Raw genomic sequence first — 14,950 nt, 5'->3', positions numbered from 1 at the left:
CCCCAACTAGAGTATGACTCTCACCAACCCGGTGCAGCGGTCAACAGGCAATTAGTAGATGGTCAACCAGAAGAAGCTCGCCTCCCCCCCCCCCCCCACCCGGTCCCACCAGCAAATACAAGCCCTATAAGGAAGGAGACAGAGACCCTCTCTTTCACCCCTGATCTCGCCATCAACCAGAGCACTAGACACATGTGTGGGACAACTGAGTGAAAAGCACTTCTGGTATGGGATGGATCATGCCAAGAAGGTTGTGGAAAGCAGCCAAAATCACGTCCAGCAGCAAGAAGGGTGGTCAGAGGATTCCAGCTACACCGTGGCCTTCCCACTTTCACAGCGTGGCCCCTCAAGTCTTTTTCTGGGTTCCGGACTTTGTCCCGCACTCACCACCAGCACCGCCCCTCCAGCAGCCCCAACACCGCATCTGGAACCGTCCTCACCAGTCCGCCTCGGTACAATATGGCCTGACACTGGGCAGTGTCATTTTCTTCTCTCTAGGCCTCTCTTTTTAAAACCAGTTGCCCTGATGCAGATGTGACAACCATACATTCATACCACACTATTTACGTTCGCAAGAGCTTTCCCGTGAATTGTTTTATTTCAACGTCGCTATAAGGCGGGAGTGTACGCACACACGGAAGGGAAAGGGGGGGACTTTTGTTCAACAAACACTGAAGGAAAGTGCCTAACGGGGTTCGCAGAGGGGAAGTGAGAGGCCAGCAGCCCCTCCCCAGCCCTGCCCTGTCGGAGGCAGTCCTCAGAGGGTGGGACTCACCTCGCACTCCCACCCGGTGCCCAGAACCGGTTATCCCCCGAGAGAGAACTAAATGTCCCCAGGGAGAGAACCAACATTCTTCACGGAGCCCACCGCTCTGTGTGTATGTTTGTGCCTGTGTGCGTGCGTCCGTCCGTCCATGTATCTGGACAAACATTTACTTGGCTGGTGGAGGTCAGGGGCGTGACCCAGTTGGGGGTTTCTCTCGAGTGCCCGTAGGGGCCGCGCCGCACGCCCCACCACCTGACTTCCCGATGGGGACGCTGGGGAAGGCCGCGGCTCCCCTGGGTAGCCAAAACCCAGGGTGGGCGCACGCCCCCTCCCGGCGCTCCCTCCAGTTGGACAGAGTCGAGCCGCAGACCGATCGAAGTCGCCAAAGTCCGGGCGGGGCTGCCGGCGTGGCCGGGGCTGAAGTTCGTGGCAGCTCCGCACGCGTTAGGGAGTCCCGAACCCCCAAATCCCCGAAATGTGCTCCCGGGGACAGGCAAAAGGAATGGCTGCAGAGGAACCCCCCCCCCCCGCCGGCGCCCCGGGCCCAGGCACACCCCGAAGGGAACTGGGAAGGGGGAAGGTCCGTTTCGGGGCGCAGCTACACAGCCACACACATTCCCCCCCACACACCCCCCGCCTCCCGCGCGCTGTCCCCGCCCACTGCCCCGCCCCTCCGGCCCCGGCAGCCGCGCGCGGCTCCACCTCCCCGGAGCGCAGTCCACACCGTCCTTTTTCAACAAAACAACACTACGCGCCGCCCCCCAGCACCCGCACCAGGCGGGATCCGGGGCTACGCCCAGCCCGCCACCGGCCGCCCCGCGCGCCCCCTCCCGCGCCGCCGCTGACGGTCGCCGAGACAGATGGAGCCCGGGATCGGCGGCTCAGCTCGACCCCGCGCCGCCACCCATCCCCGGGCGGCCCAAAGTGACAGGAGGGGCACGCACGACGCGCGCGGGGCGTCCCGCGTTAACCGCTTCGGTGCCGGGGTAGACGACCGGGCGAGGGTGGGGAGCCGGGCACCGCGCTGCTGGCACTCACCGGGATGTGCACTCGCAGCGAACGCCTCTTCTGGCTGGGATTTTTTTTGCCGCTGCTCTCGCCGGGGCTGGAAACATCTTTCTTCTTCTTGGTGTCCATGGCCGAGCTTCCCATAACTTTAACCAGAAGTTAATTCCGGGTAACTCGTTCCTGCAATTCGGTCCTCTCCTTCCTCGCCCGGCCCCTGCCGTCGGCTTCGAGCCGCGCGCTCTTGATGATTAGCCTTCCACCCCGGAGACACCGCGTGGGGACTTCCGCGGGGAGGGAAGGTGGCGCAGGTACCTGGGGCCGCCGCCACCGGGGAGGATGGCGGTCGGCGTGTGCGCTGAGTTCACGTGTCCTCTTCCTCTTTACGGGCTCATCGATGCAAAATCAAAGCCAAAGTCTGTCCTGGTTCTTGGTCTCTCTCCGGGTTACGCGTGGCAGAGGTCTCCCTCTGGGTGACAAAGTTTTCTTCCTTTTGCAAAGCGAAGCAACATTGTCCACCCTGTCAGCTCCTCCCACAGGTTCCCAGAGGTGATCTGAAAGGCAGGTGCAGGGAAAGACGGTACTTTGGAAAACAACCCTCCCGTGCCTGCGCCGAAGCGGACAATCTGGCGAGAGTGGGACAGTGTGTGTGTAAATATAATCCTGGGCCGCAGAATGAACCAGCCGCGAGCCTGGAACTCGGCCCGTCCCCCTTCTGGGCGAGATGGGGCGGGGGGGGGGAGGGAGGAGGAGGCGCAAACGCGAACGCCCCGGCAATTGGGCTCCCCGCTCGGCTGCGCGCCGAAGTTCGGGCGGCGGCTCGGCTGGCGCGGCCCTGCCAGCCGGAGGGCGCGCCCGCTGCGTCCCACCGCCGCGCCGCGTCCCGGGGACAGGGAGCCGGCGGCGAGGGGCGGCGCGGCCCGGCAGGCTGGGCGAGCGCGGGGCGGTGGAAGGCCGCGTGCACTGAACAGGAAGTGCACGGCGCACGCCGCTCGCCCGCTCCCCGTGCCGCCCCCGGGTCGCCGCACGTTGTCGCCTGCCCGGCGGGCGGGGTCTCCCGGCCGCGGCGGCGCGGGACCGGCCTGCAGCTGATTTGCGCCGCATCTCGTCCCCCGGGGTCTGGCTCCTGGCCCGAGCCCCCTGCGACGCCGCCGCGCCCTGCCGGGCCACCCCGCAGCGGCGGAAGCCGGGGCTTGCGGCGGGACGCGCACTGACCCGCACTTGCTTCCGGGAAAACCGCGGCCCCGGGCCCCTCCCCACCCGGCGTGCGGACCCGCAGGCGCCCGGAGAGCGGTCGGGGTTACCGGGGAGCGGGGTTCACACCCCACCCCATCCGCCTGACACCCGGCTTTTCTCGGGTGCGCCGAGGGGTGCGCGGTGGGGCGGCGGTAAGTGCGGGCGCAGGAGCCGCAGCCCCGCGCCGCCCCAAACGCGGACTTGCTGGGACTGCGGAAATCAACGGGGGCGGAAATCGCGGGCGAGGCTTCCACGTGCCCCTGCGTTGCCGCCGTAGCACGGCCGGTAGCGGAGGGCCGGGGGCGTCCGTGGTGGCGTCCCCCTTCCGAGGGCCCCAGGATGGCGCGACCTCGGCCCCCGGCCGCAAGAGGGGTGAATGCTGGGTAGGGAGCCGCCTCCTTTCTGGCTCTAGGTTCTGAGGACGAAGTGACTCCCAAAGTCACTCCAGCGCCTTGAATGCTGACGTCAGCTCCATCTCTCCCCGCAATCAGAAAATCAGGTTTACCCAGAGGAAGAAGGTGAGGACGCGGCCTCAACTCCTGTCCGGATGCGGATGCGGAGATTCGCCGAATGCCCCCCTCCCCCCACTCAGAGGAGGAGGAGGAATTAGCCCGCTTCAGGGACCCCCTTAGGTGGCGCTTCCCACCCAGCCAGAAGCCCCGTGTTTCAGCCATCTTTCCTATTTTCCTTCCGATCCACGTTCCATCATCTGGTCTAAAATCCCCTGCAGTCTGGGGGGTTCCTTGGTTCATGGGTTTGTTTTTTTTTTTTTTAATCTTCCTTCTCTTTCTCCCCTGCTAGTCTAGAACGAAGCCAGACTGGAAAATCCTAGAGCACGGCTTGCTTGACTGAAGGTTGAGCGTTCTGGAGCCCACTAGTCTGAGTTCAAAAACCCGGTGGCCATCCCGGGCCCACAGGTGTGGAATTTCAGGCTTTGACCTTTTTCTGACTGGTTGGTGGGGGACACCTAAGACCTCATCATTCCCCTAAACGCTAGAAATCCTGGTTAGTAGTTGAAAAGGGAGAGGGGGCTTTACCTTTGCGACCAAGGGAGCCCACCCTTACCCACTCAAAATTACTCCCCAACTGTCACTTAAATTTCACCCCTTTTGCTTAAAGTTTTAATCCCTGTCGCGGTAATAATTTGCCAGGCCGTGCAAGTCACTCCATTTGATGAGAACTGATTTTGGGAGGAAAGATGGACAGGTGGGAAGGGGCGAGTAGACAGGCAAGAGAAGTCGAGAAGAGCCACCAGGAAGGGATTCAGAACCAGGAAGGGATTCAGAACCAGGAAGCCACTGCGCAACGCTTTGCCTGGGCCCTGTCCCTGGCGATGGGAAGTGGTTAGCAGTTGTTTTAATAGGTACTTGGGTCAGTTGATCCGTGTACCTATGCCCAGTCATTCATTAATAAAATTGATTTGTTCTCTGAGTTTATTTTGTTGGAGTGCAGACTTTAGTGCCCGGGAACCCGAAATTAAAATGTTTTACCATGTTGCTGGCATTTTAAGAGCCTTTTGTGGTTGTTAATATTTCTGAAATCTGGGTGTTTCTTATGGACAGTGCCAGAAGAAGCTTACCATTGTTTTTCCTTCCGATAAGATATGCATAAATTGATCATATGTCTTCCAATCAGTGCAGTCTTAAGATTGAATTTTTCTGAGGGGGCGCCTGGGTAGCTCAGTCAGTTAAGCGTCTCACTTCCACTCAGGTCACAAGCTCACGGTTTGTGGGTTCGGGCCCCACATCGGGCTCTGTGCTATCCTGCTTCGGATCCTCTGTCCCCCTTTCTCACTGCCGCTCCCCTGCTCATTCTCTCTTCTCTCTCTCAAAAATAAATAAGCCTTAAAAATGGAATTTTTCTGAAGGTTTCGCTTTGGGGTGCCTTCCGAAACCCCATCCTGTGGCTTGCCAAGCAGCAGTGTCGAGGAAACCCTTCCCACTGATTGTCGCTGAACACGCGGATCTATGACTTCCTTTGCAAAAATAATGCAATAAAATCTATGCTGAACAAAATATACAAAACGTTAAAACGTTTTTTTAAGTGTGTTTATTTTGAGAGAGAGAAAGAGAAAGCACGAGTGGGGGAGGGACAGGGAGGGAGAGAGAATCCCAAGCAGGCCCCACACTGACAGTGCAGAGCCCTGCCCGGAGCTCGAACCCACGAACCCCAAGATCATGACCTGAGCTGAAGTTGAACCCTTAAACAACTGAGCCACCCACGCTCAAAATTTTAAATGAAGACAAGCATTACTGATTTTGCCTTTTGCCTGTCTCTAGTATTGCTCAGGTCAGCACTTTTACAGATCCTCTTTATGAAAAATTCTGACTTTCTTTTGGTATAAAGTTTATCTACATATAAGTTTATATATATATATATATATATATATATATATATATATATATATATAACAAGTCTACATGTATAATAATCTTATGCACTTTTACTGACCCTGTCTTTATGAAAAATTCGGACTTTTTTTGGTATGAAGTGTACCTACATGTAAGTTTATATATATAAATAAATGTATAAATATATCATATATATATATAACAAGTCTGTATGTATAATAATCTTACATATTAGGTTTATATGTAATCTATATTTAAATTCATATATAAAATATAAAGTTTGCATACCTAAGTTCATACACAATAAGTTTATAACATACTACATATAGTATATGTAATATATATACACATATATTCCCTTACACCAAGAGTAAAGCAGAGGCTCTTGGGTCACCGAATATCTGTTTGATTCTCTACCTTTTCCAGTGCTCTGGCAGTTAGGATAGGATGTAATTAATTCTGGCCAATGAAATGGGAGTAGATTTAGTGGGAATTATTTCCGGGTCAAGCGGTGAGGAGCTGGTATTCTCCCTCAGCTTTCTTTTCCTCTGCTGCTCTGATCTTAAAGACCATGTGTTCCGGATGGTGCACAGTAAGAAAGGGGAGGACAGCTTGCGTCGGACTTGATTGATGTGGGTCAGGCCAGTGAGATTTTGATAATTAGTTGTTACCGCAGCATCACCTTGCCTATAAAAAAATAACCTCATTGAAATATTACTTATGGTGATGACTGAGTTTTTTGGCACTCCCTTGAATTTTAACCCAGGGCAGAGACTGCATTCGCCTCCCCCTGGTGTGGCCCTGACCTTCTGATGGATGGAAGGGTGAGAAACGGAGGCCAACCAGGACTGAGGGGTGCGGGGGCACCCACCTTGCGGGCTCCAGGGGCATGACTCGAGTCCTGTCCCAGCACTGCCGCTGGTCTATTGTCACTGTGAGCACGTCACTTCCCCATCTGCGAGAGAATCTTTGGAAGATTGCTAAGGCCCCTTTAACGGACTCTTGTATTTTGTCTTGATTGTATATTTTGTACACCTTTGTTGATTTTATTGCCTCGGTCATCGCTTTTTTATTTAACTTTTCGGAAGTATCATTGCCCGGTGAATTGAAAATTAAAGCCGGGGGTCGCCTGGGTGGCTCAGTCGGTTGAGCGTCCGGCTTGGGCTCTGGTAATGATCTCGCGGTTACAGGGTTCGAGCTCCGCACTGGGCTCCAAGCTCACAGTGTGGAGCCTGCTTGGGAGTCTCTCTCTCTCTCTCTCTCTGTCTCTCTCTCTCTCTCTCTCTCTCCCCCTCCCTCGCTTGCACTTTCTCTCTCTTATAATAAATAAACTTAGCAAAATAATTTTTAAAAATTAAAAACAAGTGAACAAAAAGACCTCTGGTCCTTCCCCGCAGATGGTTCAGGACAGTGCTTCTCAGAGAACAGGAGCTTATTGGAGATGTTTCCATTGGGGGCATCATCTGTCCAGGCTGATAATAATGAGAGGTGCTGAAGCTACTATGTGCCCGTGCTGGGGCGTCTTATACATTTTAGTACATCTACGGGAGGAGATGTTATTAACCCCATTTCCCACCACCATTTTTTTTTTCTATGAAAATCCCCTAGGAGAACCCTCAGAGACATCTTACGGAGGAGGGAAACTGAGACCAGCTGTCGGAGCGGGCTTTGATATCCATTTCACTTCTGTCCATTGATTTTAATTTGCAGTGCCCTCTGGAAAGAGACAAAAAAGCGTGCCACCCCCACCCAAGCCACCCCCTTTATCTTTGTTTCGGATGGCTCTCCATCCGTAATGCCGGTCAACCGTAGGTCGTCCTGCTCACACAACCCGAGAAGTGCTTTGGATGAAGATAAAGGTAAACTCTGTGGCAATATTCTCCCAAAGAACAGGCTTGCCGTTCCCTTTTTTTTCCCTAGAGAATAGCTTGGTGTCTTGACCGGCTCTGTGCCTAAACGCACACTCAGCAGTTCTAAAGAATGACAGATTCAGCAAGCAGGGTGCGTGTGGCCCGCAGCGCTGGGCCGCCGAGAGGCGTCTGTTGGCTACATAAGAGAATAGGTAATCCCAGCAATTATGTTCCCTTCCTTGACTCAGGGTAGTAGTCACGTAAACAGCATTAGTTGGGAATCAAGTCTTTGGTTCTGCCAGTGGCTGCTTTCATCACTGCCTTACGGCATGGCCGTGTGACTTTTGTCCTGGTGATCCAGCGTTTCCTCCCATCCAGGGAATGGGTTTGGGCTCCCTGGGCTGCAGTTCTGAGCTTCGAACACGCTAGAGGCATACGGATTAACCCAGGGAAACGCAGAATACCACCGTTATCTGAATATGGCTCGTGGCCGATTTGTGACCTCTCACTCACCTATCTGGGGCATGATTAAATAATGCAAATTCAGTATAGTAATTTCCCCGAGCAAACAACATGACTTCGGTAATTACACCAGCCCCAAAGTTCATACATTGCAGTACAAACAGGAACATTAACTTGCACGAGGGGGTGCTTAGCAGCACCCAGTGTGAACCACTGGTCCGTGGGACTTGCGGCTGAGGTCCAGACCCGGCCTCTAGAATGCCTGTTATGAACAAGGCTCCAGGAAAAAAAAAATATATTGACAGTCCCTTGGGATTGGGAGTGTTCAAGAGTAGAGCTCGTGTCCTGGGTTTTCAGGTGTGTGCCGACCTTGGCCTCCTGACATCCAACCCTTAATGCGGGTGTACGATTTCCAGCCTGACTCTCAGAGAAAGCTGTGTCCCTCCCAGAGGGCCCGAGCACACCTGGAATTAAAGTGCGCACACTTTCCAGGGCCTATCCCCGTCTTTGTACCTTAGCACTTTATGCTCGTTTCAAGGGCTCTGGATGTGCCCGAAGGCTGTCAAGGACCTAGTGGTTTTGGACCACCCTTCTGTGCCCTGGGGGCCAAAAAGATATTTTATGAGATGTTCCTAACGATAACTCCAAAGAGCTGCATGAGGTCTGGGAAGAGGACGCGGAGAGAGAAACTTCCCAAGTAAACCTCCATGCCGTGGACCTGCGAAAGGTCATTTTGAATCGTTGCGACACGTACTCCCAACGCACCATTGCGCAAAAGGCCTTACCTTGTTTCGTTTTGTTTTCTGTCCCTACTCACTGTAGCGTTTTACCCTCTAGGTGGAAAAAGGTAAGGCACGATTACAAAGTCCATTGTTCTTTGGGCAGCCTGGGAGAACATGTTGCTGTCCCTGCAGTTTACTCACACGGGATGCAAGGGAGTTCCCAGAATCTCGTGGACGACGGTGCAGGGTTTCTGGGGACAACGTGAAGTGCAGAGCTGCGTGGGGGGCTCCGCACTGATACAGAGCACACGTGGAGACGCCGTGCTCACTCGGTCCGCACCGAGCCCGGCACGCTGTCCACGGTCCTCTGGCTACGATGCGAGGACGGCTGGACCTGCAAGAGTCTTGGTTGGATCGTTGCTTCCAAATCTTTTCTTTATCTTTGCAACCTTAAGAAACATGCAATTCGTTCACTGAGAAGGGAGACAGCTAGAGAATTCTGTCATTCTGACCACGCCCTCATAAGAGACTGGTTTTTCAGCTTGTCGGGAGAGGTGTTCCCTTGTAGGGGGTGTGCTTTTGTGTGATCATTTGCCTCTGCCCTGGGATCCGTTCTCTGTCCCGCCCGGCTCTGTGTTGCCCAGATCCTTCGCCAACTGATCCCACTCCCGGTCTGGCCAGGTTTGGCCACTGGGAGGCAGTGGGAGAGACTGGAATGTGGGAGCACGAGGGAGGCCAGGGTTCTTCTTGCCTTGTTTTGCTTTAGGGAGCGTTTCTTTCCTCTGTGGCTCCAGCACCACTGGCCAGACCCTCCCTCAGGGGCCTGGCTGCTGCCAGGCCGCCCTGACCATGGCCCCAGGGCCCAGTGGACATCTGGGCGGAAATCTGAGGGACACGAGCGAGGGAACCAGGCGGGCAGCTGTGGGGGAGGATCCCAGGACAGGTCAGGAGGGCAGTGGCTGGGGGTGGCGGGGGGGGGGGGGGGGACAGGTGGGGCTTCATCTGAGTGACATGGGACGCTGTTGGAGGTCAACCAGAATGGCGTGGTCTGGCTCCCATCCTGAAGGACTGGCCTGGTGGCTCTGTAAAGTGCTTAGAGGGTAAAGTGAAGGAACCAGCTGTCACTCATCTAAGCAAGAGACACCGTGGCTCAGACCACAACGGGGGAGGCGGGGTAGTGAGAAGTAGCAGCTTCCCATTCTGTATTTTGAAGACAGAATCCCCAGAATTTGCTGAGAGATGGGGCATAGAGTCTGAGAGAAAGAAACGGGTGACATATGGCTGTGACGGTTTGGGCCCAAGCAAGTGGAATGATCCTGTTTCCTAGCAGGGGAGAGGCTGGGGGGACGGGGAGTCTCCTTTCGGCTGCAGTAAGTCCGAGGTGCCTGTGGGACACCGGAGGGAAAATACCAGAGCCACGGGGAGACATCTGGCAGGAGACATCCTCCCATCGGGCATTTCAGGCTGGCATTGGAAGAGATCCGGGCATGAGTGGAGACAGTAAAGAGGTCAGGGTCGCCCCCCCATGACCCTCTGCCAGTTAGAAGTTGGGGACATGAGCCTCCGTGAATGATGAAAAGAACCGAGAAAAAGAGGATCTGGCGGCCAGGAGACAGAAGGGCGTCAAGGAAGGTGCACTGTAAGCGACAGGCCTGGGAGGTGACCATGGGGTTCGGCCACCGCAGCCCATGGCAGCGGCCTCCTGGGGAGGGCTCATGGGAGACAGGGTCGTGGCCGTGGCTCATGCTGCACAGCTAGATCCAAGAGCTCCACACTGAACAGGGAGCAGAGATGGGTGGTGGGGAGAGCAATGTGGGTCAGGACAGGTTGGATTTTTTTTAAATGTTTGTTTATTTATTGAGAGGGGGGAGGGGCAGAGAGAGGGAGAGAGGATCCCAAGCAGGCTCCGTGCTGGCAGCGCAGGAGAGGCGGGTGTTTAAGGAGCAGGATGTTCCAGCAAGATGGAGTGCTTAATCCCTGGTGCGGAAGAGAGAAGGAAAACGGTGGGAGCGGATCGCTGAAGCAGGGAAGAGGGGCGAGGTGTGCCAGCCGAGCGCTCAGCCTACATGGGCTGGGGGACGGTCCCTTGTGGGACGGGGAGCGGGGTGCACGGAGAGAGGCGCAGGGAGCTGGTGGTGGGTGGCGGGTCTGGTTTCTTCAGGAACAGGAAGTGGTGGCGCCCCGGATGTAGGAGGAGTCGGGGGCGTTGAGGACAGAGGGGCCGCAGGGGACATCCCGCTAATGACGGAAATGCTGGCTGCCTCCGGGGCTGCAAGGCCCGTGCGCACGTCATGTCACACACTGCGGTGTCGCGAGGGACACACGCTCAGATGCACCGTTGCTGGAGCCGAGCCCGCGTGCACCGTCCCCGCGGTAGGCCGGCAGTTCGTCCCTAGATGGATGGCGGGGACTCCCGCCAACCGAGAGCCCGTCCCGTTGGGCTCACCGACAGAGTGAGTAGCTTTTCCAGCCTCTTGATGTTTGCTAATCTGTTAGGTGAAAGCAGCGCCTCGTACGTTCAGCGCTTCGTTGTCTCGTACGAAGAACACCTTTCGCGCATTGGTATTTCCTGCCAGTTACCTTCCGGTGAACCATCTGTCTGTGCGTTCGGCCCTTTCTCTCCTGGCCGTAGGCTTTCTTTTATCTGCGGACAGGGGCTCTTTGTGTACTGACAAAATTAGCCCCTCGTCGGGGCGGGGGGTTGGAAGTATCTCTTCCCACTCTGTTTGTCTCTTGACTTCCTTTATCTTGCCTTTTTTTTTTTTTTTTTTTTTTCCATGCAGGATTTTCCCCCTTTCCTGTGGCTTGTTTTATTGATTTATTTTTATGGCTGCTGAGGTTTTCTGCCATGTACAGAGAAGTGCGGTAGGCAGGGCATGGGCTCTGGACTCAGACCTGCCCTTGCCACTCCCGGGCGGTGCACGTTGCATAACCACTTGGTCAATGCCTGGGGGGTGGGGAGGTGTATAAGCACCTGCCTGTGGCCCTCAGGCACTGGGTTTCTTCCCCCGGGCTCTGCCTGGGCAGTTTGGGGTAGGCCATGTGCACCTGTAAAGCTTGAACCCTGCGGGTCTGGCCCTTCCTCTGATCCTTCTCCTGGAAAGTATTTTGGGAACCAGAGACACAACAAGCTGTACATTTGGCTCTTTCAGGCCAACGAAGATACAGGCATCGTGCCTGCCTGACACGCACCAGAACGTGTGTGTGGCCGTGGAGGACCCCCTCCGGGGACAGCCCGTGCCCCGGAATCACCAGGAAGGAGAGCGTGGCCGCTTCCCACAGAGCTGGCCGCTGAGGCGACCTGCCGGCTGTGTGGGCTGAAAGCCTGTCTGAGTCCCAGTGACGGGGAATGTGGGGGAGGGGATGCCAACACACGTCCCCTTTCTATCTTACCAACGTGACAACCGCACCCAAGCTTCCCTGAAGAGAGGTTATGCTGTATGGGATGCAAATGTGAGTTTAGGGTTTTTGACTTTCTATGTCTTTCCGGAGCAACTTTTACGTTATTGGACAACAGGGGAATGAGTCAGAGGCTTGGAAACGGGAAACTACGTAAGGCCCAAGTGGAAAGAGGAATTTTTATTAAGGCAGAAGTTGGATTGTGTGGGATTTTAGAAAGCGTGGTGGGCTTTGGACCGGGACACCAGAGGGAGAGGGGCCATAGAGTTATTTGCGGTAGCGTTCCAAGAAGGAGGGCACGAGACCCCGCAGAGAAAGCTGCTTCTATCGAGAACTGTTCCAACTGGAGCTGTGCTGAACCCCTGTCAGAGAGGGTTCTATACTACTAAGGCCGGGACTGAGTGTGGCTAGCCAACGTGGGGAGTTGATAGTCTGAAACATAAAAAAGACACGTGTTAGGATCCCCAGAGAGAAATTCCTGTTTGGTCTTAAAACCAGGAACAGTGGTCTTTCTCCCAAATTCTCTTGGTTTGTTTGTTCCTTGTGGGTACCAGAACTGACCCTCGTCTCTTTCACGGGTGGCCAGAGCACAGAGCATCAAAGGCGTCACCCACCCACATGTGTGGTGTTCATTCTTTGCTATATCTTCCTCTTTGGGGGAACTTGGCTCCCCTGTTGGCGGGGGCTGCCCTTCCGAGGCAGTGTACTGGTCCCTGCCCACCAGCTCAGCCAATCACAACCAGCCTCCCTTGGGGCGTTGGTCCTGGGGAGCCAATCAGAGCCCTTCCCCGGGATTCTAACTGGAGCTGACCAAGCCCTCTCCCTCCCCACCCCAGTGCTAAAAGGCTTCCACCTGGAGCTGCGCCCACTCAGGGGACAGTAGCCTGAGGGACTGAGTACAGGTCTCAAGGAGAATTAGGGAAGGGAGGACATGGAACCCTTAGTCTCCATCACTCCAAGACCATTTCTTCCTCTCCCTCTCCCACTGAGCCAACAACATTCCCATCTTTGCTTAAGATAGAGTTGGATTTCTGTCTCTTGTAAGACAAGGTGTTAACTAATAAACTTCTCTCTTTTAATTAACCTAATCTTGTTATTCTTTCCAGACCAGGGTGGGGAGGAAAAGACAAAGGCAGGAAGGGAGGAGAGAAGCAAAGAAGGAAGGGAAGGCTGTGTAAGCAGAGTTTGTAGCTGATAAAAGTGCCTGTTATCTAGCTGTTACAGCCTGAACCCCCTTGCCCCTTGGCCAACCTCTTTGCTGTGGTCAGGTAGCCCTGGCCCTCATGACCAGCAGCCTCCCAGAGGACCTACAGGACCATGGCATTTATTCCCAAGCCCGTTCTGCATATCTGTGGGAATGGGAGGTTCCATTGAGGTAAGACCCACCCTCCATGTGGGTGGGCATCCTCCCGACTCCACACGGTGTTTGTGGGGTGCGAGGGCCGTTTTCAGAGGCTCAACTCAAGCAGAGGCATCGGATATTCTTGTCACTCTGGGGATCCGGACGAGTGTCTCTGATGGGATTGGAGTGCATAAATCTTCTCCCATAGGAAAAGAACTTTGCCCTTTGTAATTGAAGAAAGCCTGCTTAAGCTTACTAATGACTGGGATTATCAAGGTCCATTGGTAATTTTTCAAGTTACCTGAGCAAGAAAAAAACAGTGATTACAGAAGCCCGGACCCAGCATCATCAAGTGCACGTGGGTCATTTACTTTGACAGGCGTAATTCAGTCCTTTTTATTCCTGGTCACACTCCCATGGCACTGTAACCAGATACCCCCAGGCTAGGAGATGGGCTGCTCGTTCAGTGAAGGAAAGGTTGTTGGCTTGATAGAAATGGTCAGATTTCTGATTCAGAGAATTACCAAGATCTGATGAAAAAGAGGCCACTTTCCTTTTGATTTATTTTTCCTCAATTTTTTTTTTTAATCCTAGCATCTCTTTGTGTTTTTAAGTTCAGATGCACAAAGTGGCTACTCTTTGGGTGACCAGAGATCACAAAATGCCCTGCCTCATATTCTTCCTCTGTTCCGCTTTCACGGAGAGCAAGCCCGCAAAAAACAGCATTGGAATAGCCCGTTGGGAAGATCTGCATCTGTTCTCACAATGTGCCTATTGCTCGAGATATTTTGGAACTCCTTTTAAACGTTTTTGAAAGTTGAGGGCCCCTGCGAGCTGTGAAGAGCAGAATTACCGATGTTACCACGGAGTATTTGTGCAAGTACCGAGCAAAACCGTCCGCACCGAAGAGGCACATAAAAGATCCCGTGAAAACGTTTGCCGACGGCAGGGTGAAATTCCCACATCAGCCTCTGTCCACATCTCACCCGCCAGTCGGTGTGGCTCTGACTGACCCTGGTTAATGAAAACTGGGGTCAGTTTCAGGCTGAATTGCTCGCACCCCAGGGATTGCCCAGTGTATCTCTCTCTCCCTTTTTAAACAAAGAACCAGTAACTTCAGAGGCTCCCATTTGCTGGCATATCTGTGTCAGTTCGGATCCTTGGGGAGGTGGATGCCAAGACAGAACTAGACATGGAAGACGTTGAACGGGGGGCGATGTCTGTGCAGGATCAGGCGGGAGCGAGCAGGAGTGGGTGGGGAGAGCCTCGGACCACAGCCCAGGTCGGACACCTGGGGAAGGAGAGCGGAAGGGGGTGGGTAGGAAGAGCCTCGGATCAGCACAGTTCACACCCAGACCATGCGGCCTTGGCACACACAAGTCGCCCGTCAGAGGAAAGGCGGGGACAGTCCGCTAGAGGACCCCACGTGTTCTGTCGTTGCCTGGGGATGGCCGCAGGGGCGTGGCCTCGGTGCAGGTGCACTGGGGAAGCCTAGTAGGAGGCTCTGGGGCTGTCAGTCAAGGCTGTCCTTGGGAAGGACAGTCGGGTGCCATCTCCGTGACCACCGCATCCCTCCTCGTGACACACAGAAGCACGTTTCTGTGCGCGTGTAGGGAGCGGCGCCCCTGTGGTTTCTGGGGCCTCTCCTCTCACCTTTGGGGAGACTTGGGAGAAGAAGGACGGGATTAACCGTGAGCCACCACCGCTGCCTCTGGTCTTGGGGCCACATGGGTGCCCATCCCGCCCCCTCCCCCACAGGATCCAGTCTAAATGGCCTCCCTGGTAATGTGACCCAAACCTTGTCCTGAGGGCTCTGA

General features: G+C 54.9%; 1 protein-coding gene and 1 long non-coding RNA gene across 9 annotated transcripts in view; one reads left to right on the top strand and one right to left on the bottom strand.

Annotated features, from left to right (window-relative positions):
* PRKAG2 (protein kinase AMP-activated non-catalytic subunit gamma 2) overlaps window positions 1-2,371 on the bottom strand; it is a 261,150-nt gene extending 258,779 nt beyond the window's left edge. For all 6 annotated transcript variants that reach the window (XM_058723747.1, XM_058723752.1, XM_058723748.1 and 3 more), the window contains exon 1: window positions 1,805-2,371. In XM_058723747.1, coding sequence (XP_058579730.1) covers window positions 1,805-1,918 — 114 coding nt within the window. In that variant the 5' untranslated portion in view covers window positions 1,919-2,371. The remainder of the gene's footprint in view (window positions 1-1,804) is intronic.
* A 3,014-nt stretch (window positions 2,372-5,385) lies between these two features.
* On the top strand, window positions 5,386-14,252 carry LOC131508709 (uncharacterized). Of its 3 annotated transcripts, none has more exons than XR_009260113.1 (2): window positions 5,386-10,845; window positions 13,728-14,252. It is a non-coding gene; the product is annotated as an uncharacterized LOC131508709 (long non-coding RNA). The 3 variants fall into 3 exon arrangements; XR_009260114.1 differs by lacking the exon at window positions 5,386-10,845 and adding an exon at window positions 11,341-13,166 and having other exon boundaries at window positions 13,748-14,252; XR_009260115.1 differs by lacking the exon at window positions 5,386-10,845 and adding an exon at window positions 11,341-13,166.
* The last annotated feature ends 698 nt before the right edge of the window (window positions 14,253-14,950 follow it).

Source organism: Neofelis nebulosa, chromosome 4 (genome assembly GCF_028018385.1).
Source record: "Neofelis nebulosa isolate mNeoNeb1 chromosome 4, mNeoNeb1.pri, whole genome shotgun sequence".
In the NCBI taxonomy this organism is placed as follows: Eukaryota; Metazoa; Chordata; class Mammalia; order Carnivora; family Felidae; genus Neofelis; species Neofelis nebulosa.
Note: the sequence above shows the minus strand (reverse complement) of the source record. Positions and strands in the feature narration are given on the sequence as shown.